Source organism: Sminthopsis crassicaudata, chromosome 2 (assembly GCF_048593235.1).
Source record: "Sminthopsis crassicaudata isolate SCR6 chromosome 2, ASM4859323v1, whole genome shotgun sequence".
Classification (NCBI taxonomy): Eukaryota; Metazoa; Chordata; class Mammalia; order Dasyuromorphia; family Dasyuridae; genus Sminthopsis; species Sminthopsis crassicaudata.
This window is the reverse complement of record NC_133618.1, coordinates 235,720,431-235,748,194: the sequence shown is the minus strand read 5'-3', so window position 1 is coordinate 235,748,194 and position 27,764 is coordinate 235,720,431. Positions and strand designations below refer to the sequence as shown.

General features: G+C 36.0%; 2 protein-coding genes across 2 annotated transcripts in view; one reads left to right on the top strand and one right to left on the bottom strand.

The window, feature by feature from the left end:
• Positions 1-223: 223 nt before the first annotated feature.
• On the bottom strand, positions 224-15,164 carry PARD6B (par-6 family cell polarity regulator beta). The gene is made up of 3 exons (XM_074288590.1): positions 15,032-15,164; positions 9,048-9,270; positions 224-3,305 (listed from the first exon to the last, which is right to left on the bottom strand). The coding sequence occupies exons 1-3, from the start codon at positions 15,095-15,097 to the stop codon at positions 2,485-2,487; spliced, it is 1,110 nt and encodes a 369-aa protein (XP_074144691.1). The 5' UTR covers positions 15,098-15,164; the 3' UTR covers positions 224-2,484.
• Positions 15,165-17,127: 1,963 nt separating this feature from the next.
• The window catches only part of RIPOR3 (RIPOR family member 3), a 154,622-nt gene continuing 143,985 nt past the window's right edge, over positions 17,128-27,764 (top strand). Inside the window, 1 exon segment of the mRNA XM_074288591.1 lies at positions 17,128-17,181. The gene's annotated coding sequence lies outside the window, so the exon portion shown is untranslated.

The window sequence follows — 27,764 nt, the reverse complement described above, 5'->3', positions numbered from 1 at the left end:
AAATATTTCTTGCAGAATATTATCATAAAGTGTTCATGTTCGTTTTGCTAAACAGCTTCTTTTTAGAAAAATTCTTTGTAATAAGGGAAGGCTCATTGACTTAAGGAATGGGGAGGGATATTAGTCAGAAAAAGATTATACAACAAAAATAATCAATAATGAAGATGGAAACACTTTACATAAGATGAAAACTTTACAATAACCATTATGATTCAGTGACAAATTTATATAAACAAATATTCTTAATATGTCTTTTTATTGTTTATAAAAAACACCACTAAAACTAATTTGATTTTTCAAAAATCAGTTCATTTAGTGAAATATCAATGTACATTTTATATTAAAGTTGTAGTAAAAATACTGATATTTAAGTTTATACAAGTCTCATTCACGTAAAAATCACATAGCATGTAAAATTTAATTAGAAAAATTCATAATATTCACAAAAGTATATTATTTTTGTTGACAGCTCATGAGAACATTTGTCCTAAACTCTTAAGATGCAGAACATAAATTTCACAGTTCAGTTTATCTTTTTTGTTATCATAGGAGAAAAATAACTTCTGAAAACTTATTTCATTCTAAATCCAGTGTGCTATATATTAATAAAATGCACTTGAAGTAATCTCTGTGCAGACTACCAATGAATTGTGTAGTAAGAAATAATTTTTAAGCTATCCTTAAAAATAAATCATTTTCCAATCGCTGTATATTTAATTTACAGAAATCTGGTTGAAAAATCAAGTTTACTTATATACTTGAACAAGAAAATTAGTTTAAAAAAAAAGTTGTGCTAGCAGCTTTGACTTTCCATTTCTGGAAACTTGGAATTGTTTTTTGATCCAATTAAATTTGGATTGTTTAAAAATTGTATTAAGTCCTGAATTTTTCCAAGAAAAAAGCTTGAAGACCTTAACTTTGTAAAAATAAAAAATTAAGAGGTAGTATGTGAAAGGCTAGTGTTTATTTTTTAAAAGCTTAACTTGAAACCCTGCACCATTAAAATATAAAATGATTGAACAATCTATGTGCTAATTTTTTTATTATGATTCCATTCCAAAGTTGCTTAAAAAATAACAGTGGAATATAAATGGAAGAACTCCAGTGATAAAAAGAACTAGCATATAAAACCTAGTATTACATAATGCTGTGTAGTCAGTATTAGTTTAGTGGTACTATAAACAAAATACATTTATGTATCTTGTGTTTTCAGTATTTTAGCAATACTTTCATTCTTCACATAATTTTACTATATATAAATCCTTCAAAATGGAGTCATCTAATTCTTCATTTTAAACAGCATACATTATAAAGGCATTCACACTAATTATATCATAAAGTTAATTAATAAATAATTAGTCAGGGGAATATGCCCATAGGTCATAAGTAAAAAGAAACATGCACTTTTTTATAATAGCTTTTAAGTTCTATATACAGTGTTCATGCACATGACAATTATAAATAAAAAAAAAAATTAAGCAAAGAATGAAAGTTAGCAGCATTACTAGTTCTATTTGGAATGCTTGTGTTAAAGCAATAAATATCCTCTCATAAAATTAATGCAAATACACTGTTTGCCACACATAGTTTTGTCCTAAAAATGTAGGCAGCGTTCCATAATCCAGAAATCAATACCATTAAAAGAAAACCAAAAAATCCTTTTTATGAAAAAGTGCACAAGTTTGTCCTATATGTATGTAGTTCTCTTTTCTTAATCCAAGTGCATATTACACTCATAAAAATTCACATTAAAAGGCACAAATATACATCAATACCAACAGAAATAATCTCAGAATCTTAGAGATTCCCTCTAAGACACCAGGTTACAACCACATGAAATGAGTTTGTCAGTATTACAAAGTAGGGTGTGAGTTACAACTTCATTACATTCAGGAATCATTTTTATGTTTCATAAAGTAGGTTTGCAATTTTTGAAAGCTCTTGATTATTTTGATTTCTTTGAAAGTTAACATAGAACACTGTGTCATAATCAGCAAAATAAGCCTAATGCAAAAATCAAAGCTATAAAATACTGTAAACCAAGAGATGAGAACTGGTCCTAAACATATCAAGGAGGCAGAATCAGACTTTCACATTAGAATCAAAAGACTAGAGCTAACAGCATTAATACAGAATAATTTTACTGGGCTCTGCATGGCAGGTTAAATATGCAACCACTTCAACTGAAAATGATCTAATTCATTTTGCAGTACTGAAAATGTACCCCTTTACTATAACATTCCCTATAGACAGAATATCAAAAGTATACAATTTCATTTTTAAATGCTCCTTAAATTCTTGTCTCAAATTCACCTCCAATTCACAATGGTTACTTTACATTAGTCAGAAGAGCAAACATTTTAAAGCTTCATTGTTTGCATGTACACTTTTATGTCATTGGTACAGAGGTACATATACTTTTGAATAGCCAAAAGTAAAGTTCTATGGCACCTTCGTTTTAGGAAGCCATTCAGACAACAAATATCATAATGTTATAATTGTTCCATCTTCTAATGGTTTTTGATCAGAAGTATGTGCTTCATGGTCCATCCCCATGCCACTAGTTTTTTGTAAACGCACATCATTAGGAATAAAACCATTCTGTGCTGACTCAAAACTCAGTTCAATTTGTGTTAGTGATTCTAAGCTCTCAGCCATAGGAACTGCTTTAGGTATTTGCTGAGGCATTCCATTATCTTCAATAATTATATCTTCTTCATCACTCTCTTCATCTTTCGGATCAAAATTTGTCTCAATATGTGGTGAGTAGCTGACAAGACTGTTATCGGTAGACTGACCTGAGCTGCCAGAAGTCCGACTATTCCTGACAACATTATTTCTCTGATTTGCAGGTCTTACAGTTATAATCAGGTTACGGCTGTTTGCAATCATCATGTCTGTAACTTGATCAAGACTTTTTCCTGAAACTTCTATTCCATTAACTTCTAAAACCTCATCATTAACTGCAAGTAAGCCAGTACTTTGAGCCAGACCACCTGGAACAAGCCTGGATATGAAAATCCCTGGAACTTTTTCTAGGCCATGTGGTGTGACTCTTACACTAGAACCATCTCTTATATAGAATCCTAGTGGTTTTTCTGTTCCATATTTATAAAGACGAACTCTTCGATGGGTTTCTGGGAGAATATCCACATCAATAATAGAAGATACTGGTCTAAAGTCTTGAGGCATACTAATAACTATGTTTGGTTTCTTTTTATGGTAATCGGGACGTAATACATTTGTCAAGACATTCTTCTTCTTTATCAGCGTATCTGTACCAAAGGCACTGTAATCTGCTTCTTCTGTTTAAAAAACAAAAGCAGAAACAAAAATATTGATTATCAGTATTAGTGTATATAAAAGGATCATCAAAATACCCCAAAATGGATTTATAAGTCAACCAATCAGTGATTTTATTCAATTTATCATTTAATACTAGTGTCATGAAAATATACTACAAAAACCACTAGATGGCCCCCTTTTGTGACAATCAGAAAATACCACCAAGACTTCCACAATTGTCCACTATATGCAATAGAGATGCAATTTCTTTTTAAATATATGTATTTAGAATTATACATTTTCCATTTTGGGGTTGATTTTTTTTTATTTATGTTGAAGATAAAATCAATTAAGCTCAAATAAAATTAATATGACTTTATAAAGCTACATAAGATTTTCTAAGCACAATTAGTAGTAAAGGGTCCACAGATTTACGGTCTTTCCTAATATATTTTTTCCAACTGGATTCAACTCCATTTATTCACCTTCCTTTCTCTTTTTCTTGCTTGAATAATGAATTAGCATGCTATTTATGAATTACAAAGAAAAAAAAGATCCAATCTATATAGAACATCACAAAATTTCACTAAATCTCATATAAAATGAGAATAAGTAGAATACTACTAAATATAACAGGTGGGAAAAAACATGATATCCTCAGTTTAAAATGTAATTAATCTGATGAAATTCAGTATGGTTCACTTGGTCATTTATATATTTCAGGAGTTGCTTGTTTCCCTGTGATTTTGTTCCATTGGGCCTCTTTTTTTGTTGTTGTTGTTGTGTTGCTACATACTTAGTTTTTATTACCTAACATAATATTTCTTGGGGGCAGGTGGATACAGCATTGGCTTTAGAGTCAAGAGGCATCTGAACACTAGCTGTGTGACCCTGTACAAACCATTTAATCCTGATTGCCTCCAAATAGCAAACTATAACCATTGAGAGGTAGGGGGAAAAAATGATAAAAGAACTCTGAAAAAGCCAATATTATGCTTTCAAACTTTATTTAGAATAGTGGGAAATATGTATCAGCTCTAAACTTGTAAGTAAAAGATTTCCTCACTTTTTTCAGCTTCTCTGGAAGTTTAAAAGTTGTCAAATTTTTTAGACATTAGAAACATGGAAAAAAGTTACTGACAATTGAGTCAGACATAATCTCACATAAGGAAGAATTAGCATATGTTATACATATTCACTGAAGGATATAGAAAAGACTTTCCTGATATCTAGGTTACACAAATACATCATGCTCAGCAAGCAGCAGTATTCATATCACCCTTAGTGATACATTTTAGATGGTTTGAATGGGCAACGTACAAAGTTTTCTTGTGGAAAACAAGTGTTTGCTTGAAAAGCAGCTTGGTTTTTTAGAACTATCTAGATATACCAACACCTTCTCCTTGTAAAACCTGACATTAAAAAATTAAGAAAAGTTTCATGAATGTCTTTTCTAAGAATATTTCTTTGTTAAACAATGTGTGAAGAAAGTCAACCTAATATGCTATAAAATATATAGATTCCCTAGCAATACAAATTTAAGACAAAATAAAATTGTTTTCCTTCACAACTACTCATGGAAAGCTTAACCAGAGAAACTAATCTGCATAATTTGGCCATGCAGCCAGACTCCATTTGTACATTCTTGACTAAATTCTCAAAAGCAATATGCCTGAGTACAAAGATACCTTTGTTCTTACAGCCAGCTAAGCAGTTTACAGCTACTGGGAAAAGAAATATTTTGGCAGAAAGCCACATTACAGGGTGTTAGTTTAAAGTGTAAAGGTGAATGTCCAAGTAGAATGTAGTTGTATATGTATGGTCTGGGACTAAAGGAACTATGAAAAATATAATTGAAAACTCTTGAGTGCTCCTGAATGTCTTTATATTAGTTCCATAATTAGAAATCTTCTAGACCAACACAACTTATCCAGAAACCTCAGGAATCCAAAGCATAGCCAAGAACCTAGAAGCAAAAAGTTTTGAGCTATTAAACATCACAATGTTCATGAATCAAATCATGAACATTTCACTTAATCTCCTTAGGTTCTCAATCACAACCTATTTACTCCTTTTTTAAACAATGTATTTGTTTGGTATAAAGAACAAAGGACTTTAGGGTCAGGAGACATGGACTTAACTTTTGGTTTTACTACTTATTAGGAGCAAGTCATGTAACTTCCAAGTTTCAGTGTCTTTATCTGAAAAATGAAGCTAATTCAATTTGGTGAGCATTTATTTAGCTCTCTGTGCAAGGTAAAGTTAATAGAACTTATATTATCTCACATTGTTAAGAAAAGTGCTTGGTAAACAGCAAAGCACTAATTAAGTGCTATAGTTATAAGGTAGGTTCAAGACAATGATGGGTTATCTAAAAGCCATTGAAGGGACAAAAATTATACTAGTGGAGCCTTTTGTGTCTATAGTCAGTACACTGCATAAATATTTTTATTGCTTATTAACACCTTTGAACTTTAAATATTCCTAAAAGAATTAGTGAAATATGTTCCTTGAAATAAGTTAATTGAACACTGTCTGCAACTTAGCTCTTAGTGTTTTCTGATTGGTTGAATACGTTATTATATATCAAACACTGAAAATACAAGACACAAATGAAATATTACCTCAAAAAAGGTTATACTTTAATAGGGGAGAAGATTTAACACATGTAAATACATACAAAATATGAAGGCTATTTGGGAGTGAGAGAGTGGAATGAAATACTAAAAGTAGGGGGAATGAGGAAAATGCCCTATACAGAAGTATTTGAGCTGAGTTTTACATTCTGTACACCTTTAGGCAGTGAGATGGCACAATCGATAGAGTGCCAAGTCTGAAGTCAGAAAGACTTCCTGAGTTCAAATCCAGCCTCAAATACTTACTAGCTGTGTGACCCTGGGCAATTCAGGCAATTTTTTTTATAGATAAGGCAATTTCCTTATCTATAAAATGAGATCTATAAACACCTACTTGAATATATAACATACTAGATCAAAATAAAGACTATACTTTTTTCATTAAAATTTTAAACAACTAAACTTTGTGTGACCCTGGGCAAGTCACTTAACCCCAACTGCCTCAGGAAAAAAAAAAGGGGGGGGGGAGGAGAGCTATTGGCAATTAGGGAAAGCCAGAAAAAACTTTCTACTCAAAGTACATATAAATTTTTTTTTTTGAGGCTGGGGTTAAGTGACTTGCCCAGGGTCACATAGCTAGGAAGTGTTAAGTGTCTGAGACCAGATTTGAACTGGGGTCCTTCTGAATTCAAGGCTGGTGCTCTATCCATTGCGCTACCTAGCTGCCCCATGAACATATAATTGAATAATGCAGGAGACAAAGATGTTGATTAACTGTTTCTTTCCATGAGCTTCAGTTTTTTCATTAAAAAAAAAAAAAAAAAAAAAAAAAAAACCAAAACAAAGGGTGATGGTGGTGTGGGCTATAATAGATCTATAAGGTCCCCCTTTTCAGCTCTACATCTCAGGGTCTTAGGACAATGAAGATAGTTATATACTTACTAAGACAACTATTCCACTTTCTAGTCTGTCCCTCTATAAATTTAATTAGAATATCTTACTTGCAGCTGACCAAAAGAGAAAGGGGGGAGAAAAGAAATTAGCTAGTAATAAACAGAAAGTGACTGAGAATCTTCTTTGAAAAACCACTTTCAGGTTTTAATTCTCTCTCTTTGGGGGGGGAGGGGAAGCACTATTGTTTTCCCAGCAAGAGCACTAGAAATATGCAGTTATTCCCTGCCAACTAAAGCCAGCTTAGTAAGAAAAACAGGTATTCAAGTGAACCTCAAGCCCCCAAAAGTTATCAAATTAAAAAAAAAACTGATTCAAGATACAAGTATCCTAAACTTAAAACAAAACAAAACCCAACTTATTCCTGTGCTAAATGATTTATACGTTGGGAATCTGTTTTCTTTGAATAACCAGTATCTTCTTAAGAAAAACACCTCAACTTAAAATGCAGATGACATAACAAGTTGTTACCAAGGTGTATGAAATTGCTGTCTATGCAAACAATTTCATTTACTATCAACTAAAGAGGAAGATAGTGGCAGTAGAATGTCATTTGTAAGTTTAAAACTTTCTGGGAGCAAATAGTACCCAGTTATGTTTACATAATCTGCTGTATAAATAGCCATTAGGCACTTGAAAAGAAAACTATCAAAAGAAGGTGTGATAATGTATGGCTACAAATGGATCAATTCATAGTGCTTTTTCCTTGACAGAAGTCACTATTTTCATTAAGTTCTTAGAAAACAAATCAAACTAAAACAGAATATTTTTTAGTGAGCAGAATTCCCCCCCCCAACTAAGTATTGCTTATTTCTATTTGGGCCCTAAAATCAAAATTCTAGTTTTAATGACAATATATGCAAAGTGTTCGTTTTTACTATTTAGGAAACTGGTATGAAAAAAAGCTATATAAGAAAAGTAGGTGTCTTGATTTGATCCTTATTGAAACTAATAATACTTGTAATACTGAGAAATGTTGAGATAAATACTAGAGGGACAGCTAGGTGGCACAGTGGATAGAGCACCAGCCTTGAATTCAGGAGGACCCGAGTTCAAATTTGGCCTCAGACACTTAACACTTCCTAGCTGTGTGACCCTGGGCAAGTCACTTAACCCCAGCCTCAGGAAAAAAAAGAGAGAGATAAATACTAGAACTCAGAAAGGTCCAGATTCTTAACAGATGTTAACACTGAATTTTGTTAGGTTAAAGCAGAGATCAGAACTAAATACACAAAAGCAGATAGTGTTCTAATTCAGTTCCTATAATCCTCAGATAAAATATCAACTTTTATCATCATGTGGTTATTGAAAAACAATGCTCTACTGCTAAATGAGTATTATGAAAAGTACTACAAATGTATTAGAAACTCCTCCTATATAAAAAGTCTAATTGGAAAAATTAAGGCACACGTTTAAATTTACAAGTGTGGGGAAATTTTTGATGCTTCAGTACAGCTTTAAGCAGAGCAAAGTCATCCCAGGCCTTATGATTAGTGTCAGAACATGGGTGTGACATAGATACTGACTTCATTCCACCATTGACATGTGACATCCTTATTCTCTTCCACTGTTTCTTTTTATAATAAAGATACTGAACCCGAAATGCTAGTTGTCCCACACTTCTTCAATCACCACATGCTCAGGCAAACAAAATTTAAAAGTTTTTTTTTGAAATGTGGTTTCATAAACTTAACGGTGATGGAAAACTTGTTTAACGTGGATCATTTTCCTGTCCCTCATCAATCATAGGCAACAAAAAAAGATTCTAAGCAAAAAACCTTTCTATTTTTAAAAAATAAGCAAAATAAATACAATAAGCCATCATAGATCATGGATTTAGAGCTAGGAAAAAAAATCTCAAATCATTTAGTCCAAATTCCTTTTATAGTTGAGAAAAGACTCATAGAGGTTCAAAGTTAATTTTCATTTTGCACCTAGTGGTACAAACCAATTTTATTTAAAACATCACAACAGCTTGAAATCAGAATTCAGAAATGAAAATCTCCTAAATAAATTTATTCTTTCAAGAAAGTCCAGTACTTAAAATCAATAATAATAATTTTTAAACCTATGATAGACAAAACAAAAAACAACACACACACACACACATAAGTATCAGCAAGAAAGATAGTAGAATAAAGCAACAGTTATCAAGCCTCTGTTCTTTGTCAGGTACTATATAGAACATTTATTTCTAATTATAGCAACAGAGTTTTTCTGACTAATCACACTTACCTTTTTTTTGTATAAAAATCCTAAGTAGCGGATTGGCTGTTGAAACAGCTTTATGATAGTTGTCATCATTATTTATAGGCAATAAGTCTCCATGAATGTCCGCATAGCCTACTAAAACTTCAACATTGGGTATCTTATGAACATGCTGTAACAATCCGTAAAACTCTTCAAATTTTCCAGGTTTAGATCGTTCCAGAGAAAATCGACGAAATTCTGCTCCAAACTATAAACAAAATATACATAATAAATTACTTTTTGAGCAGAGCCAGGAAAACATTGTACACAGCAACAGCAAGATTACACTATGATCAATACTGATGGACATGGCTCTTTTCAACTGCAAGATGATTCAAGCCAGTTCCAATGGTCTTGTGTTGAAGAAAACCATCTGCACCCCGACAGAGGACTATGAATCACAACATAGTATTTTCACTTTTTTAAAAAATTGTTGTTTGCTTGCACCATATTATAGTAGACAGAACACTGATTTGAAGCAGGAGACCTCCCACATTCTATCTCTGCCAGTCGCTCATCACCTGTTGAGTCCCTTCACATTTCTAGTCTGGGCTGCAACAAGAAGAGAAAAGATCATTTCTAAGGTTCCCTCCAAATCTAAAATCCAACAATTTCCCACCTCTGAGAAAGTCGGGGAGCAGTCATTGTCTTTGTCCCACTAATCTTTCAATAGCTAGAACAAGTTAAGGTACCACAGTCCTATGCAGAATCATTTGACTATCTAGGCCTAAACTCAAGATCTGACAAAAAGGCTTCTTTTGCTGCTGCTGCTGCTGCTACTACTACTACTACTAGAAGCCAGTGCTAAAACCAAAATTTTATCCAATCATTCTCAACACCAATTTAGTTAAAAGAAGCTTTGTTTTTATACTGATGGAATTCTTTTTTCAATTTCTAGAAAAAAAAGAAATAAACTTTGCTTTCCAAAAGCTTTCAAAATAGTCTAGATTAATACACTAGAAACTGGTGCAAAAATAATAAACATCTGCAAATGACTCACTTGTAGTAACTACAAACTGGATACTCAGGTGCTTTGGGGTTAAATACATAAAACCTCACCAAAATGTCCAACCGTTTTAACTTCATGCAATTTTAAGTAATACAGAACTCAAGATTTCATATAATATTAGTAAAGGCATTGTTATGATATTGTGGAGGAAAAAAAAATACAAATCTTAGGTTCTAAATCTAGGTTAGGTGCTAAGCCCATCTGTGTGATCCTATTCATGATACTTAACCGGTTCATTCATCTGTGAAATGGGAGTTATAACTAGGATATCTCACAGGCTTGATGTGTGAAAAACGTATGTGAAATTTCTTTGAAAACTGTTGCTGTTGAAAAATGATATAAAATACTGAATATGTTTTAATGCTTTGTTTTCACAGTAGGGATTTTCTGCCGATTCCTTGTATGATTAAAGGATCACAGATTTGATTCTGTTATTTACTCCAATTCCCTCTTTTTACAAATAATTAAAATGATGCCCAGGGAGGCCAAATAACCTGCCCAAAATCAAGAATTAAAAACCTAGGGCTTCAGATCAACATTCTTCTCACTGCATTCAGCTAAGCACTACTACTGCCCAACTTGAGAATGAGCTCTTTCAAACCTAACAAAGTTAGTCCTTTGAAGACAAACCTTTCCAATGTGTTTGAACATCTACCAGAGTGTACTTCACTGGCCCAGTTTACAAAAACCTATCTTATGGCACTTTCAATGAGAAAGACAGAATGTTTATATTATTAACCCTTGCCAGTAAGATTAAAAGGGTAAATTGCTAAACAGATGAAATGTTGCCTCTATTACTTTCTGTTACCTTTTGGCCTCTCATTTGGGTCAAATGAAGGCTATACCACAGAGATACTCATTGATTATTTGTGGTTTTGCATGTTCTCAACAATATATCTGACTACAAGTAAAGAAAGTAAGTGGTTCAGTAGAGTGCTGGGGCTTGAATCAGGGAGAACCAAATTCAAATCTAGTCTTACTCTTGACCCTGGACCAATTCACTCTAACATCTCTGCCTCTGTTCCCTCAATGATAAGAATACAGCATCATTGTCAAATGAGGCAATTTGTTTACAAAAAACAAAAAAAACTACTTAGTGCAGTGCTTACCAAATGGTGGGCACTATATTAATATTTATTCCTTTTCCTAAAAGGAATTTAAGTCATATTCTGAAAACCACTACAAATCTTTTTAATTGCACCATAACAAAGTAAGCATTAAAAAAAAAAAAAAAATACAAAGTCAAAGTAACATTAAATCAGAAAAATTTGAGAATTTAGAAGGAAACCCAAAAAGCATCTAGAACAACCCATAGCTGAACAATAAATTCTAGCAAGCGATCATCATTATAACAGCAACATAAAAATTAGAAATCCAAATTAAGTTACATAAGTTTTCTATAAAATCTAATAAAAAATTGCTATGTATTGCACTAGAATGTTATGCAGATTAGTAAAAAATGCACACACACAAAAAAACACTTTGAGTTCTTTGAAACAAGATATTTTAAAAAATAGTTGCGATAATTAATACAAGCATCTTCACTGAACCCTTCAAATAAGCTTTTCTTGACAACTCAAGGAAATGCATACATCATACGCAACCACTATCATTTTTGTCCATCTTCAATTCCCAGGTCTATTGTACAGTTTTTCTGCAAAAGAAACTTCTCCCTAAATGTTAAAAAATATCTTAGTTTCTTATTAACCTTTAAAAATTAGCCTAACCAGAACTTGATTCATTCAATCATTCCTTATGTACCATTTATTTGGATTACCCACCATTTAAATAGGGAAAATATTATTAAATCTCTGTAATCTCTAATTCTGTATGTGTAGAGGTTTACATAATTGCTAATTTACTTTTCTAAATTCTCTTGGAAATATTTACAAGCACAACTCTTGGTACTCTATACAGTTAACTACCTTACTTGCAATCAGTATCAGAAAACACACACACAGTTTTAATAGGCAATGAATTAAAATAATTTCTGAATTGTAAACGTACTAAATTTGTCAAGAAAACAAAAGTGATTGGGGCAGCTAGGTGGCATAGTGGATAGAGCACCAGCCTTGAATTCAGGAGGACCCAGTTCAAATCTGATCTCAGACACTTAACACTTCCTAGCTGTGTGACCCTGGGTAAGTCACTTAACCCCAAATGCTTAAACCAAAAAAAAAAAAAAAAAAAAAAAAAAAAAAAGAATGAAAATGAAGTGATTCATTACTACTGCTATCTAATTTTAGTCACACAAGCATTACAAAGTAAATAAAACTCAATAGAAAACACCCTTCATTTCAGTGTTGAGTCCTTCGACATTGAAAGTCAGTTTCTTGATGTTATCAAAATTTTGTTTGTTAGTAACAAAGAGAAAACTGAACATTGTTTTTTCAACAGTCTTTGCCAGATGAATTTCTCAATAGCACTACCATTATTTAATAAAATTTTTGTATTTAATAACTTTTTAGGTCACTGCTAAACATTTGTCATATAAATTCACTTTGAGATGTTTCTTTTCCCTTAATATGAAAAGGACAGCTATTTTAAGACAATGGAAAAATTTTATGACTTTACTGTAGTTTGTCACCTTTGGTAAATGCCGATTTATAATTTTTGGCAAAAACGTGTTCTAAATAACAAAGATATTATGCCTTTTACAACAACACAATGGGATTTAAAAAGGAACTTTTCAAACTCAGAGGAAAACACAAGGATAAGGACAAAAAAGCAGACAAAATCAACTATAATCTTCAAGAGAATTATTCACTATTAATACCAATTTTCCATTAGCTTACTCCTATCATTCAGTAAGTCTGTCTGGATGCAAACTTCTTCCATAATCATGGGATAACCAATTTCAAGATTAGCCAAAAAAGAGACAATCAAATCAGGAAAGTCAGTAACTGGAAGAATCAACCTCCAAGGTAATCAAGTATACCATAGTGATAACTGGCCGTGAAAATTCTCACATCAAGAGATAATTAAACAGGTAAATCTAACTACACAGAAAAAATACATTTCAAATTGAAAGCATATCCCTGTTAATGGAGATACCTACTCCTCTTCTACATGTTCAGGGTCAATTCAAAGCCAAGTTATACAGATTCCTACAAAATCAACTTTTAGCAAGATTTTGGCACAGTATAGTGAAATTCAGAGCCATTACACAAAACTGTGGCATTAATAAACACAATTGTTTAAAATTCCCAATGTCTATGTCTAACAATACATTTTCACCATTAAAAACAAATTTACTGACAAAAATCTACCAAGAAATGAATATGAACAAATATGTTTTCCTACCACAAGCTAAGAAAATAAGAGCAGGCTATCTTCAAAGTCTAAAAAACTTAGCTCTTCATAACTTAATACATGCTCATAATCACATGCTTTAAAATCAATTTATAATTTCATCTAAAAAAAAAAAACAAAAACAAAAAAACCTTTAAAACCAGCTGGTAAAGTAGGGGTTAGTGCCTGATTCTGAGAACAGGCCATATTTGAAATTTTTTTTTTTTTTTTTGTTAACTTCAAGCTCCCACAAAACCAAATCTGGTGATAGAACTTCAAAATGCCATCTCAATCATGGACTCATTACTATAATAACACTACCAAGACTTATTTTGGATCATATTACTCTCAAACAAGCAATTTCAATTTGCATTGAGAATTTCATGAAAGATGGAGAGGAAAATAATATTCTTTATAATGAAAGTCTAAAGTTGATTTGATGTGACATTTACGTTCTAATAATATATAAAGTTTCAAATTTTAAACTTTAAAGACGAGGCAAAAGTGGATATCCTCGATCTCATTTTAAAGATTACAAAAACTTGGAAATACCCGATCATCATCCCCTGAAGACTGTATTTCCTCTTCCACATCTCCTATTATAAATTTTCCCCTTAGTACCTTCATTCCACGGATCACTACTCTTATTCGGCAAACTTTTAGTACTCATGAATTCAATTACATAACACTGTGTGCAGCAGATACATTATTTTGTAGCTACTTTTATGATCCTTTAGAAGTTTTAGGTTTCCCTTCTTTTTATTGTATATTAACTTCAGATTGTGTCTCCCATTTACCAAAAAGCCTAAAGCAGTGTAGTTCAAACCAGCTAAGGGATCTTATGCAGATCTCTCCAAGGCGTAGGTGGGGTGGGGAAATAAAGGGTGGGCAAGGTCTCGAAGGTTCATCTGGTTAATATCGGAATTTAAGGGGAGGTTCACGGGAAGTTTAGTATCATTTATGGATATCCATCTTCTTCTCCAAAACCAGTGAAATATAAGAAAGTCTTGCCCCCCATACTCTGGGATCACACACCTTTACTCTTAAGGCTTAGGCTTATCTCCACTCCCCGGGCATTCGGACCACATCTTACCGATTCGTGGCTCATACACTGCCTCGTAAATGGTTAAATTTCACGTCTGTGTGTTTGGATTTTGTTTCTTTTGTGTTCCCTCTTCAGACCGACGTTACGCGGTGAAGTAGTGATGAATTTTAAAATTCTGTTGCAGTTATTACGCTCAAAGAATAAATAAATAACGAGACCAAATGCAAAGCAAGACCGTATTTGCAAATCTAACTTGAAGTAAATTTTCTACTCCCCGGACTAATGAAGGGGAAAGAGCACAACTCCCACCGTTTAACCCAATCCAGCTTCCCCTCCATCTAACTCTTTACTCCAGAGTAACGTCTCCTTCCGACGCTCACCTGCAAGGAGGGCTAGGGGGTGGGGAGAGGAGCAAGGCGGGTTAAGTACCGGGGGTAGCACTCGATCCTCCCCGCGCTCCGGGGCAGGCGAAGCGCAGGCACGCACCCAAACCCCATCGCCCGGGCCACCCTCCAAGTCGTCCCGCGATGCTTCCCCAGCGCGTTCGGGGGTTGCACACGCGCCCACCCCGGCTCACAGCACCACCCCTCTCCCCGCCCCGCTTGCCCCGGGGCCCGCACCCACCTTGCTCTTCACTTCCATGGTGCCCAGGCAGCCGCTGCCCGCGCCGTGCCGGTGAGCCCGGTTCATAGTGAGCGCGGGGGGGTGCGGACTGTCGGTCCGGCCTGCTGTCCGTGTACTCCAGGCGTCTTTCTCTCCAGGGTCGAGCGGACGAAAAGAGGGAGCGCCTCCGGCCTGCGCCGCGCACAAGCTACCTGAGGTAGTGGCGACGGCGGCTTCTCCGCTGCCGATTTCCAGGGGCCGAGGCGGCGGCCGCTGCAGCCCTAATGGGGGCGCGGAGATGGCTCAGGCGGCTCAGGGAGGGGGAGGGGGCGGCCCAGAGCGCTTAGTCTAGCTCTGCACTGGCTTCGTCCAGCCCGCGCCCGCGCGCACCCCTAACACACCTGCAGTTATCTGGGGGTGAGGGGCGGGGCGGGGAGACGCCACGGTAGTGGTGCGCGTGCTCACCTGGGGCCCCGACCCAGGAGAAGAGGCCAAGGAGAAATAAAAGAGAAGCGTCGGACTCCTCGCCCGCCCGGATAGCGAAGTTGGAGTCTACACCCGATAAGCTCTACTACTAGAATGGAATGGAGAGGAAGGGGAAGGAGGAAAAAAGAGGGAAGGAGAACGTCACGCGCTCCTCCCACCCCCGCACCCGCCTGGAGACGCCCGGAGGAGCACCTGAAGAGCGGGGGTGGTCTCCACCCCTTCCCCGTTCAACCCCTCCTTACACCGCTGTTAAGGAGGGAAGTAGAGCGCATGCGTGGCTGCTAGAGTTTCCGCTGCAGAAGCGAGAGATCGGGGGAAGGGCGGGGGTCTGTGCCGGAAGCAAGAGCGCACCTGGAGGAGGTTTGTGGGGACTGCGGGCGCGGAGCCGCCCGCCCTCAGCGTGTGCTCCCCTCCCCCTTTCCCGGGCCGCCCAGGCTTCGGGCGCGCGCTCCGGCTCCACTCCGGGCGGAGTTTGGGGGCGTTTGCGAACGAGCACCTGTTACTGTGGAGGCCTGTGCTGGAGGCTTTGGGGAGAGCCCGTGAGGCGCTTAAGGAATCTTAACGCGCTGCGTAGATGCCCTGCTGTTAGGAGTCGGACGGACTGAGGCTTCTGCCTCCTCGCGCCTCGGCCCGAGGCTACACTTGGGTTTGCGCTGGCCCAGCCCGGCTTGGGGCGCGGAGAGGTGTCGGCCCTCCGCGGGGCTTCGCCCCGCCACAGTCCCGGGCTCCTGGGAACCTCGTCCCCACCGTCCTCCCCTCTAATTTAAGGCATGACTTAGGACACTCTCATCCCCTTCTTAATGAACCTGAACATGGATCTCCCTCCTCCCTGTTTCCACCCCCGCATCTGATGATTCAAAAGCTGCCTTTTCAGCCTAACTCATCCTCGGGGCATGAGCCTTCTCCCAGACAGAACTAGCTCCTGCATGGCTGGTCGCGGGGTCTTGCTCCGTGCTTGACTGGCTTGGAAGACCCGCAGTGCCTGCATTTTAAGTTCTTTTGACCCAAGTTCTGAGCCTGCCACGCTGTTATTTCCCCCCAGTCGAACCTCAGTTCTTTTTCTGGTGTTTTAAAGAATGCTACTTTCAGACTATAGTGGACCGTCCAGGTAATGGCCCTTAGGGATAGAAACTTCCATTACCTTCTAAGTTTCCTTGGTAAGAATAGTATTAAATTTTCACCAACAAGTTGACCCTTAATTCTCATCTTGGGGGAAAAGAAAAAAGGAAGCTTCTAGAAATATCTCCCAGAAGGCAAGTTCCCAAACTCCGGAAAAAGGTCCCTGGGATAAGTCAACAAATCCTGACGTAGAGTTTACTGAAGATGACTCTGGATGAAAAGAACGCCAAACTCGAAGTTATGTTGTTGCCTTGTTATGGACTAACTGTGTGACAGGACAAATCGCTTCTCTTTCAAGACTCAGTTTTCTCATCCCTAAACTGGGAATAATAAATCCACTATTTTACAGAGCTGTTCGGGGTAAAATGTTTCATAAGTATTAAGCCTTAAAAAAAACTACAGAAATGTTAGTATATATATATATATATTTATTATTATTTTTTTTTTTTTTGCAAAGAACTGTACTTGGAAATAGTAAATTTAGTTAAGAATGTGTCCTAGGTCTAAAGGTGTTCACAATTCTACACTATGGTGGCAAGGACAAGACACAACGCTGAGATTCACTGGTAAGTGCTTTTGTAGAAAAGGACAAAGCAGAAACAAGCTGCGGTCGGGGTATTTCTGTGGCTTCAGTTAAGTTATTCCATTTTTCTTCCAGGAGAGCTAGTTCTAGGGCCGGGACTCGGCCGTACCTCCAGGGGAATGAGGAGGGAATTTGTCCCTTGACCTTTTTCACTCCTACTGCTATACTGAGAAAGTTAAAAAAGAATACCTCCCTGAGCTTTGTAGTTTCCCTTACTATGGAGGGGCCTGGAGAGGAGCTAGGAATTTGTAACTTCCCAGCCATACTAATCCTACCTTTATATTTCCTTCATCTAGGCTCTTGGGAAGCTCTGGGTTGCTCAGTTTACTCTCTTGACCCCATTTGGGGTTTTCTTGGCAAAATATTGAAGTGAGGCAAACAGGGTTTAAGCGATTCAGGGTAACCCAGGTAGCAAGTATTTGCCAGATCTGAACTCTGGAAGATGTCTTCCTGATTCCAGGCTGGCTGTATCTTCAGTGCCAGCTGAATGAGAATTGTACAGAATGATCTTTAAGGACCCTCCCTCCCAATTCTAAATAAGAATCCATTCTAATATTGTAAGGTAGATTCTTTACTGGATCTCTGAGGTGCAAATATTATTGTCGTTTTTGACATAGGGCAACTGAGAAACTGTTAAAAGGCTTAAAGAAAAGAGTTCTTAGGAGGAGTTCTACATTCCTTAGGGAGGAGGGAAGTATTTAGATCACTAAAAGAATTCTACTTCTCTGCCTTTCTGCTTGGTCTCCTACCACTGCTTTTCAGAACTTAGAAGAACGAGGGGAGGAGGCTGGAGCTCACAAAAGCAATTAAGGACCCTTCTCTATTGAATATAAATAGTATTTGTTATATACTTTGTATTTTTATCTCCTTTATGCTGTGCCTGGCCATGTGTAAGGGTTTAATAAATGCTTTTTGACTCATTGATTGAGGGTGGGTGTGAAGGGATTTGGGCTTCTTGAAAATAGTATTTATTTGGACCTGGCACCTTGGGAAATATACACTAGGCTTTGTAGAAATCCACCTCTCTGGTTTTACTATCTTCCTCCCAAAATATATCTTAGATTAACAGATCTAAGAGAAAGAGAGTCTTTTGAGAAAGCCTGTTTGTCCAGGAAGTATGGATGGTGGTTTATAACTGTACTTCTGAATCTCTTGTTATCAATACTGATTTATCAGAGTTCTTCTGAGGGAATGTACGTAAGCCAGCTTCCAGTGTGGGCATTGCATTCCAGAAGGTATTGTCATGCCCCCTCAGGGTGTGGTTTCTCTTACATGGACTTTCCTTTCTAGATGTAAGGGCAAGGCTTAAGCTTCCTGATTTTTGTAGCAGGAATTCACTCATAGGCTTGCATCACTGTGAAATTAGAGGTGTAAAAAAATGGATTAAATTTGATAAAGAGAAGGAAGGGATCGTCCTCTTCCCGGACCTTTTCAGCCTTTCCCAAGCTATTCAAAGCTCTTGAAGTTATGAGACTGACATTAATCTACTTCATCCAATCCTCCCCCAAATACCCATTCACCTCTAAAGCAGAAAGCTTATATCCAGTCCTTCTTTAGAATACAGCTATTACATAGTAGGTACTTAATAAATAAATATTCTGAATGAGTGAATGACATCAAAGAAATTTATCATTGGTGAATTTAAATTCAACTCAACAAATGTTTATTAGGGGCCTATTTCTGGGCCCCAGAGATGCAAGGATAAGATAGAAAATAATCCTTGACCTTAAGGAATTTATATTCTACCAGAAGATATTATAATTACACAAATAAACAATTGTAATATAATTTCTGATTATCACCCAGCTCCACTAAAATTACTCTAAGGTATACTGCCAGTCCTTTACCTGCTAAATCTCATATAGCCTTTTCTCCTCTTTTTTGCAACTTTTGAAACATTTAACCTCTTCCTGGATATTTTCTTCCCTGGGTTTGCAAGAGATTTCCACTCTTCTAGTTCTACTTGTCTTAAGTTTCTTTCTCAATTTCCTTTGCTAAATTATCATTCATATCCTGCTATCAATGTATGGATATAGTCTGGGCACTCTTCTCTCCTTAGGGGCCAATTATCACCAATATGCAGAGACTCCTAAATCTACATATCCAGTCTTCTTTTCTCTGTGTGTGTCTCTCCTCCTCTCCTCTCCCTGACAAAGCATTTGTTCATCACTGAATATGCAAATCCAAGAGAAAGGCAAAATAGTTCCTCCCCCTCAAGAAGCAGAGACTCCCAAATCTACATATCTAGTCTTCTTTCCTCTCCTCTCCTCCTCTCCTCCTCTCCTTCTCTCCTCCTCTCCTCTTCTCCTCTTCTCTTTGTGTGACCAAGCATTTGTTCATCACTGAATATGCAAATCCAAGAGAAAGGCAAAATAGTTCCTCCCCCTCAAGAAGCAGAAAGTCCAGTTTATTACCACCCTGGATTTAGGCATGATAAATGAGGTCGTCATTTAATAAGATATCAGATCCCTTTTAGGAGTAGTAGAATTGAGTGATTATTGTTCTAGGAGAAGGAGGTGGAAAGTTAGAGTAGGATATCTTGAGGGTGGGAGAAGATACTATTAAGATGATTCATTTGAATAAATTAGATGTGGGAAGCTTTTTACAATCTGAAACCCCTGACTCCAGGCCAGGATCTGGAGTAACTGGGGAGAGGTGTTTCTTGGAGCACAGAAGCATGGCTTGAAAGTGTTCCATAAGCATCTCAAACACAGTGTCAAAAACAGAATTCTTTATTTTTCCCTACCCTTGTTCCTAATTTCCCTATTTCTGTGTCAGACAACAGCTGTTGTTGTAACTCCTTTATGTCACAACAGCTCAGGATTCAGTAGATCTTTATTACATTTAGGATAGCATGTGAATCTCTCTGTTTGACCCCTTAAATAGCTAGCTCCGGTCTCTCTAGAATGATTTCACTTTTGCTTTCTTTCATGCACCCTTATTTCTTGCTGCTCTGTGAAAACAATAATAATCCTCTGTACAAATTAACCTGGAATGCTCTCCTTCTTTAACTCCATCAATTAGATTCCCTTGCTCTCCTCCACCCTCAATTCAAATGCCAATTCTTCCAAGCAGACTTTCCAGATCCCCTTCCAATAATCAACCTCATGCCAGAAAAATGCTTTATTGCTTTGAATTTATCACTTTATATTAACTGTGTACACCTTGTTTCCCTCTAGTTTTGGCTTGGTATCTTCAGTGCTTAAAGCATGGCCAGAACTTAATAAATTGTTAACTGAATTAAGGAAGAGGAAAGGAAAGTGGGAATCTTCTGGATCCTTTTAGGCTAGAAGGACTTTTTTTTTTTTTTCCCCTGGGGTTAAGTGACTTGCCCAGGGTCACACAGCTAGGAAGTGTTAAGTGTCTGAGACCAGATTTGAACTGGGTCCTCCTGAATTCAAGGCTGGTGCTCTAATCACTGCGCCACCTAGCTGCCCCTGGAAGGAAACTTTTGACTTATCAACTCAAAATCTTTTATTTTACAGATGAGGAAGTTGAGACTTAAGTAGATTGATTAATCAGGATCACTTAAGTTATTAAGTTTGTAAGGTGGGATCTGCTGAAGGCTAGCCCACCATTTTATTCACTGAACATCTGTGTTCTTCAGGAATGGCCTAAAGTTGGAGATGAAAGAAGAATGCTTTGAAGGAAGCTAAGGATTCTAAGAGGTTGAAGTCCCCATGCATGGGGAACAGTTAGCCTGGGCAAAAATAGGGAAGTGGGAGAGACTATATTTAGTTTAGGAAACAGCAAATAGACCAGTTTGATAGAAACTCTGAATTCATGGAAAGTGCATGGAAGAAGTTGATCAATGATGGACAGAAATAACTACACCCAGAGAAGGAACACTGGAAAGTGAATGTAAATTGTTAGCACTACTGTCTATCTACCCAGGTTACTTATACCTTCGGAATCTAATAATTAATGTGCAACAAGAAAATGGTATTTACACACATATATTGTATCTAGGTTTTACTGTAACACATGTAAAATGTATGGGATTGCCTGTCACTGGGGGGAGGGAGTGGAGGGGGGGGATAATTTGGAAAAATGAATACAAGGGATAATATTATATTAAAAAAAAGATAATTGTATAAATATGTTTATATATATTGAAAAAAAATAAACTTTCAAATAACAATTATTCAAAAAAAAAAAAGTGCATGGAAGAAAGAATGTGAAATAAGTTCTAGAATGTAGGCAGGAGCCAGAGACAGAAAAGCTTTAAATAGCAAAGGGATGTTAATAGGGGATACTTAGGAAGCTACATGGCACAGAGATGGGGACTAGGACTGGAAATTGAGTATCTAAGTTCAAATGCAGCCTTGTGACCTTGGTCAAGTCATTTAATCTTTGTTTGCCATTGAACAAGGAAATGGCTAACTGTGCCAATAACTTTGCCATGAAAGCCCCATGGACAGTATAAGAGTCATAGGGGTTGAAAGAATATGTGACAGCAGTTATAAAGAGTCAGACATGACTAACCTACATTGAGACTTCATCTCTGAGTCAGTTTTCCAAGTTTGTAAAATGTGGGATAATGGATACTGTTGGAAGACTGTTGTGAGAATCAGATGAGACAAGAGTGTATATATAAAAGCTTTGTGTCAATAAAGAGATATGTAAATGCTTTAAAATTGTTCATTAATCATTTACCATGTACCAAGCACTGTGTTTAAGACCTGGAGATATAATATTCTGGAGTGAGACAGTCCTTTTCCTCCAAGAGATTATATTCCACTGGGGAAGCAGAGGAAAAAAAACAACAGATATATAGATACATATATACATACATACATATATGTATAAACATATACTTATTTGCTTATATATGTAAGTGAAAGGTATTTTAGCTCTGGAAGTTACTGAGATGGTAATATAGAACAATAGTCTATTGACAGATTTGATTATAGTTCTCAGAAATTAAAGGATTAGGGGTTGAAAAATTATTCAAGCATAGATAAAACAGAAAATGACTTGAGTAAAATGATGATACTAGGTTCCTGAAGTTCCGAGGTAAGAAGGATTGTTATAGGCTGGAACATCTCTTTAATATTCTCCCATTAGAATGTAAATTGCTTGATGAGAGGGATAGATGAAAACAATGATTGCTTCCTGATAATGAATTTACCTTCTGATGAAAGGTCATTAATATCATTTTATCATATAGAACATTGAAATAATTTCATTTAATATAATGCAGAGCAACATAATATGTGATATATATTAATAAGTAATCAATATTTCTCCAGTCATTTAAGTCTGTCCTTATTTGTATATAGTGTTTTGTAGTTGTTTTCTTCTAGTTCTTCAATACCAAACATTGCATGTGGTACTTAGTAGGTATTAAAAAAAAACAAAACAACAACTTAATAGAATACTTGTTTATTGATTGATATGGTAGGCACTTTCCATGCCCAAAGCCTAGTTTCACAGCTAGCCAATTGGATGCAAACTTGCTTATGGGCCAGAGTAATTGTGTTTCCTAGGAATCTCAAATCAAATCATAAAATTCTTGGGTATGAGTCATTTTAGCCACATGCATGTGCCTAGTAGTCTCTTTTCCTTTCCTGCCCCATCCCCACTGAAATATCTAAATGATAGAATCATGAATTTGCAGTTATCACTCTTTAGACATGAATCACATAGTAAAGTGCATAGCAGACACTCAAGTTATACTGAAGGTTAGAATCTGCCCAATTCAAAGAAAAGAAAGTTTGCATTTTTCCATAATTGGTTTAAATAATTTGCTTCTTGCCTCCTAAAGCTTTCTCTTCACCTTCCCACCTCTTCTAATCCTCAGAAAATGTGGCCGTGGTAGTGTAGAGTGTGGAGAATACATGAGTTAGTGGTGACTGATTTAAAAAAAAAAAAAAAAAAAGTTTTCAGTGCTAGTCTTTGTTTCTTACTTTTCTGGTTGCACTTCAGGGCAGACTGGTTAATAATTCTTTTTAAAGGAGTTCATGTGTACATTATGAATCTCACACTACATAACCAAAGTATTTGAAATCCTTCAGTAGATGTGGAATTCAATCATATGTTTACTTGCCTTTTCCTGGTTAATAACCTACAGTGCTTTATTACTTTGTGTGTAGGGGCAGGGGCTCGTTCAGAATGAGAGAAATTATAATATAACTACTTTGGATTTTTCTTTTAAAAATTTGGATACACTATTTTAGTGGAATTAATAATAGAATGAGAAGTCAGAGACCTGTATTCTAGCAATAGTTATGCCACTTAATTATTGATGTGAATGTTGACAAATTATTTCATTTCCTTGGAAATTAATTTCTCATCTGTAAAAAGATGGGTTTCTAAATACCCTCTGCAATCTCTAAAATTCTTCTCCTATGATGAAAGATGTGGATTCTTATTCCAATATCATCAGAAATGAACTTGAGGTATTTAAAGTCAGTTAACTTGCCCAATTTATGTAGAGGAACAGAAATAAAGTTGGGCAGAGTTCTGCCCTATAATTAGGCATCATATATAATGAGTATAGGATTCATTCAGAAATAATTGCAGATCACTAACAAATCACATAATTTGTTTTGCAATGCTCTACTTTTGTAAAATCTGTTAGTTTGGTAGTTTGGTTTAATTATTCACACAAGAAAAACCAAGTAGATGAAAAAGGCATATTGTCCAGACCTTGATGTTCAGTTGAATGAACAACTTGTGGAGATGAAAAGTAACTTTAAGGTTGCCTAGTCCAAATCTTTCATTCTCTCAAGTCTGGAAATTAAGCAATGTTGCCAAGGTCATGTAGGTAGTAATCTGTAGAGGTAGGATTTGAATTCACAATTCATTTGAATTCTTTCCACTTGCCATGCTGTCTCCCAATATATATTTTTGGACAAACTGAAAATGAATAACAGGTTGGGACCAGGATTGAGCAGGAAGAAAAAAGCAAACTAGAAAGTCCTTCAGAAAGCATATAAAATTCTTTTAATGACCTTGAGCTTCTCTTAAGACAAAGACATATCTTTTTTTTTTTTTTTTAACATTTTTTGTTGACATATAAATAAGACATGAACATTATCTCCAAAGAATTAGTTAGGTGGCTTAACACATAGAGCACCAGGCCTGGAGTCAGAAAGAACTGAGTTCAATTTCAGCCTCAGATACTAGTTGCATGACCCTGAGCAAGTCATTTCACCCTGTTTGCCTCAGTTTCTTCATCTATAAAATGGGCTAGAGAAGAAATGATAAATCATTCCGTCTCTGCCAAGAAAACTCCAAATGGGGATCATGAAGAATCGGATACAATTTAAATGATTGAATAACAATTTCATCTAAAGGTCAATGGAGAAATATATGATAGGTATGAGCAGACCACAGTGAATTACAAAGATATACTCAGATGAAGTGGAATTATAGATGTTATCAAAGTAATGTATGATTGAAAAAGACAATCGTCTGGTCACTTGTCAGGTATGTGAAGTAACAAATTGTTATTGTTTAGTTGTTTTTAATTGTGTCTGTCTCTTCTTGACCCCATTTGGGGTTTTCTTGGCAGATACTGAAGTAGTTTGCATTCCTTCTCCAGCTCATTTTATAGATAAGGAACTTACCCATACTCATAATAAAGTGTCTGAGTCCAAATTTAAATTCAGGATATACTCATGATCTCAATAGAAAATGAGAAAAATCCCAATTTCTTGAGGCTAGGTACTATTTTGTTTCTGATTTTGTACTTCCCTTGCTTAACAATATGTTGCATTTAGGCTTTAATAAATGGTTTCAAATAATAAATGAATGTAATTAAAACTTGCCAAAGTTATTTTAACCTTTTGGACCTTAGTTGCCTTATTCAAAAAATGAAGAGGTTGAGAGATGTCAATATGGCAGAGTAGAAAAATGTAGTAGTCAAACTCTAGATCCACAAAGATCTAGAAAATGTACCCGATGATATCCTGATTGGGGCATCTAAGACAAAAACAATTGAACAATTTTTCTAGCTCAGATCTGCATAATAAGATAGAGAAGTCTGCTGCAACTAGAAACTGTCTAATCAGGAGCTTACCCACAGAACCTTCCAGCATCTGCTGCTGTGCATTAGGACAAGAGATTCCATCTAATTATAGCCATTGGGGACAAACCCTTCGAAGGGAATAGGAGCATGTGCACACTAACAGATCTGCTATTCACATATGCATTGCTGATTGACTAGAGGAGAGGTCAGAGGGCCTAGGCTGTGTTCCATGAGGAACTTAGAAGAAAGTTTTCCTTCTAGGAGCTCTGACTCTGGGAGAATTGATCAGGGTGAAAGATTTTGGAAGAGATGCTGTGGTGAAATAATAATTAGGGAAGTGTAAAATGATTGCCTTAAATAGTAATGAGGGCACAAGTGAGATTATATAACATAAATTTGTAGTAGATCCAATCAGGACAATTTCATGATTTTCTCCACCTTCTTTCAGTAGCATATAAATAGGAATGAAGACAGTGGATGATGGGTAATCTAAGGCTTTGGCTTGACAAGGTATCATTGGAAATATGATACAGGGGGCAAGAGACTCATGAGAAGAGGAGAGTATAAATTTTACTAACTGGTAATGAACTGTTTACTAAGAAGTCAAGATGAAAAAAGAATGGGTAATTGGTCTAGGGGTGATATCCTAGGAGAGAATTTGAGGAATTAAGAGTGAATGAAGAACAAGGTTTGAAATGGAGTATAAGAAAGGAGGAATGCTTATAGACTATAAGATAAGTGAATTTCAGAGTTCATCAATACAGAAGTGGTATATTTGAGGATGATCAGAAGATCAAAGGTATCTCCATATTTGTATGTGGCTGAAAGGAGGTAGAGGAATTAATTGATCATGTGAAATGAGTAAGTTGGGAAACTGTTAGGTTAGGATTCATGTTTAAGCATGGTACCTACTTCCTGATAGAGGTGATGGACTTAAGACTTTTTTTTTTTTTTCTTAACATGATCAATGGAAATTTGTTTTGCTTGACTACATTAAGAAAGATTTTGTTTTTCTTTCTCAATGAGAGAGTGGGTAGAAAGGTGAAGATTTTTAATTGGAAAAACTAAAATAAAGTTTTTTAAAATGAAGGCATAGGATTAGAAAATTTGTGGTCATATCTTATGATTTTGTGAACTTTCCACAAGTCTTTTATATCCATAGCTCTTTCATCCAAAAACATGCATTCTGACTAGGATAAGTTATATATGTGAAACAGAAGGTTATAATTCAGTACAATACATAACTAAATGTCATTGTCTAATTTTGTTTTTAGCAATCATGTGAAACAAATTATATAGTTATTATAATCCATTTTTTAAAAAGAGATAGCTAAGTCTCAAAGGGCATAAGATCTCAGAGCATTAAGAGATAAAGCCAAGAATTGAACTCCTACTTTAAGGTTTCAAATCTCATGTTCTTTTTGCTATATCATATTTTATATTATCCCTCTTCTCTCAAATATAAATATGAAATGGTTAATTATAATATATGATTAAATGCCAAAATTGTAGGCAGTAGGAGTCATAAGAATTTCTTTTTTTTAAAAAAATTTAATAGTATTTTATTTTTCCAAATAAAGATAGTTTTCAACATTCACCTTTGCCAAACCTTGTGTTACATAATTTTTTCTCCTTTTCCCTTCCCCATCCCCAAAGGCAGCAAGCAATCTAATATAGGTTAAACATGTACAATTCTTCTAAGCATATTTCCGTATTTACCATGCTATGGAAAAAAATCAGATTAAAGGGATGAAAAATATGAGAAAGAAAAAACAAACAAGCAAACAACAATAACAACAAAAGGTGAAAATACTATGCTTTGATCCATATTTAGTCTCTGTAGTTCTTTCTCTGGATATGGATGACTTTTTCCATCCCAAGTCTATTGGAATTGCCTTGAATCATCTCATCTTGAAAAGAATCAAAGCCATTACATTTGATCATCATATAATCTTGTTGCTGTGTATAATGTTCTCTTCATTCTGCTCACTTTAGTCAGCATCAGTTCATATAAATCTTTCCAGGCTTTTCTGAAATCAGCCTGATCATCTTTTTTTTTTTTTTTTTTTTTTTTTTTTTGGGCAAGTTAATTGAGGTTAACTTACTTTTCCAGAGTTACACAGCTAGGAAATATTAAGTGCCTGAGGCTGGATTTGAACTAAGGTTCTCCTGACTCCAGGATCGATGCTCTAGTCACTGTATCATCTAGTTCCCCCTTTTCATCATATAGAACAATAATATTTTATTCATGCCATAACTTATTTAGCCATTCCCCAATTGAGGGGCATCCACTCAATTTCCAGTTTTTTTTGCCACCATAAAAAGGTTATTTGTGGGCATAAAGATTCTTTTTTCTCTCTTATGATCTCTTTGGGATATATACCCAGTAGAGACACTACTGGATGCAAGGATATATACAGTTTCAAAGGTCTTTATACATAGTTTCAAATTGCTCTCCAGAAAGGTTGGATCATTTTAGGCTTCCACCAACAATGCATTAGTGTTCCATTTTTCCATATTTTCTCCAACATTCATCATTATCTTTTTTCTATTATTTTGCCCAATCTGAGAATTATGAAGTCGTACCTCAG

Excerpts from the sequence above, each read along its gene's own strand:
- PARD6B (XM_074288590.1), bottom strand. The coding sequence starts at position 15,097 with ATGAACCGGGCTCACCGGCACGGCGCGGGCAGCGGCTGCCTGGGCACC. Across the intron at positions 9,271-15,031 it reads CCATGGAAGTGAAGAGCAAG|TTTGGAGCAGAATTTCGTCG; the intron begins GTGGGTGCGGGC and ends TTTTGTTTATAG. Across the intron at positions 3,306-9,047 it reads GATTTTTATACAAAAAAAAG|AAGAAGCAGATTACAGTGCC; the intron begins GTAAGTGTGATT and ends TTTTTTAAACAG.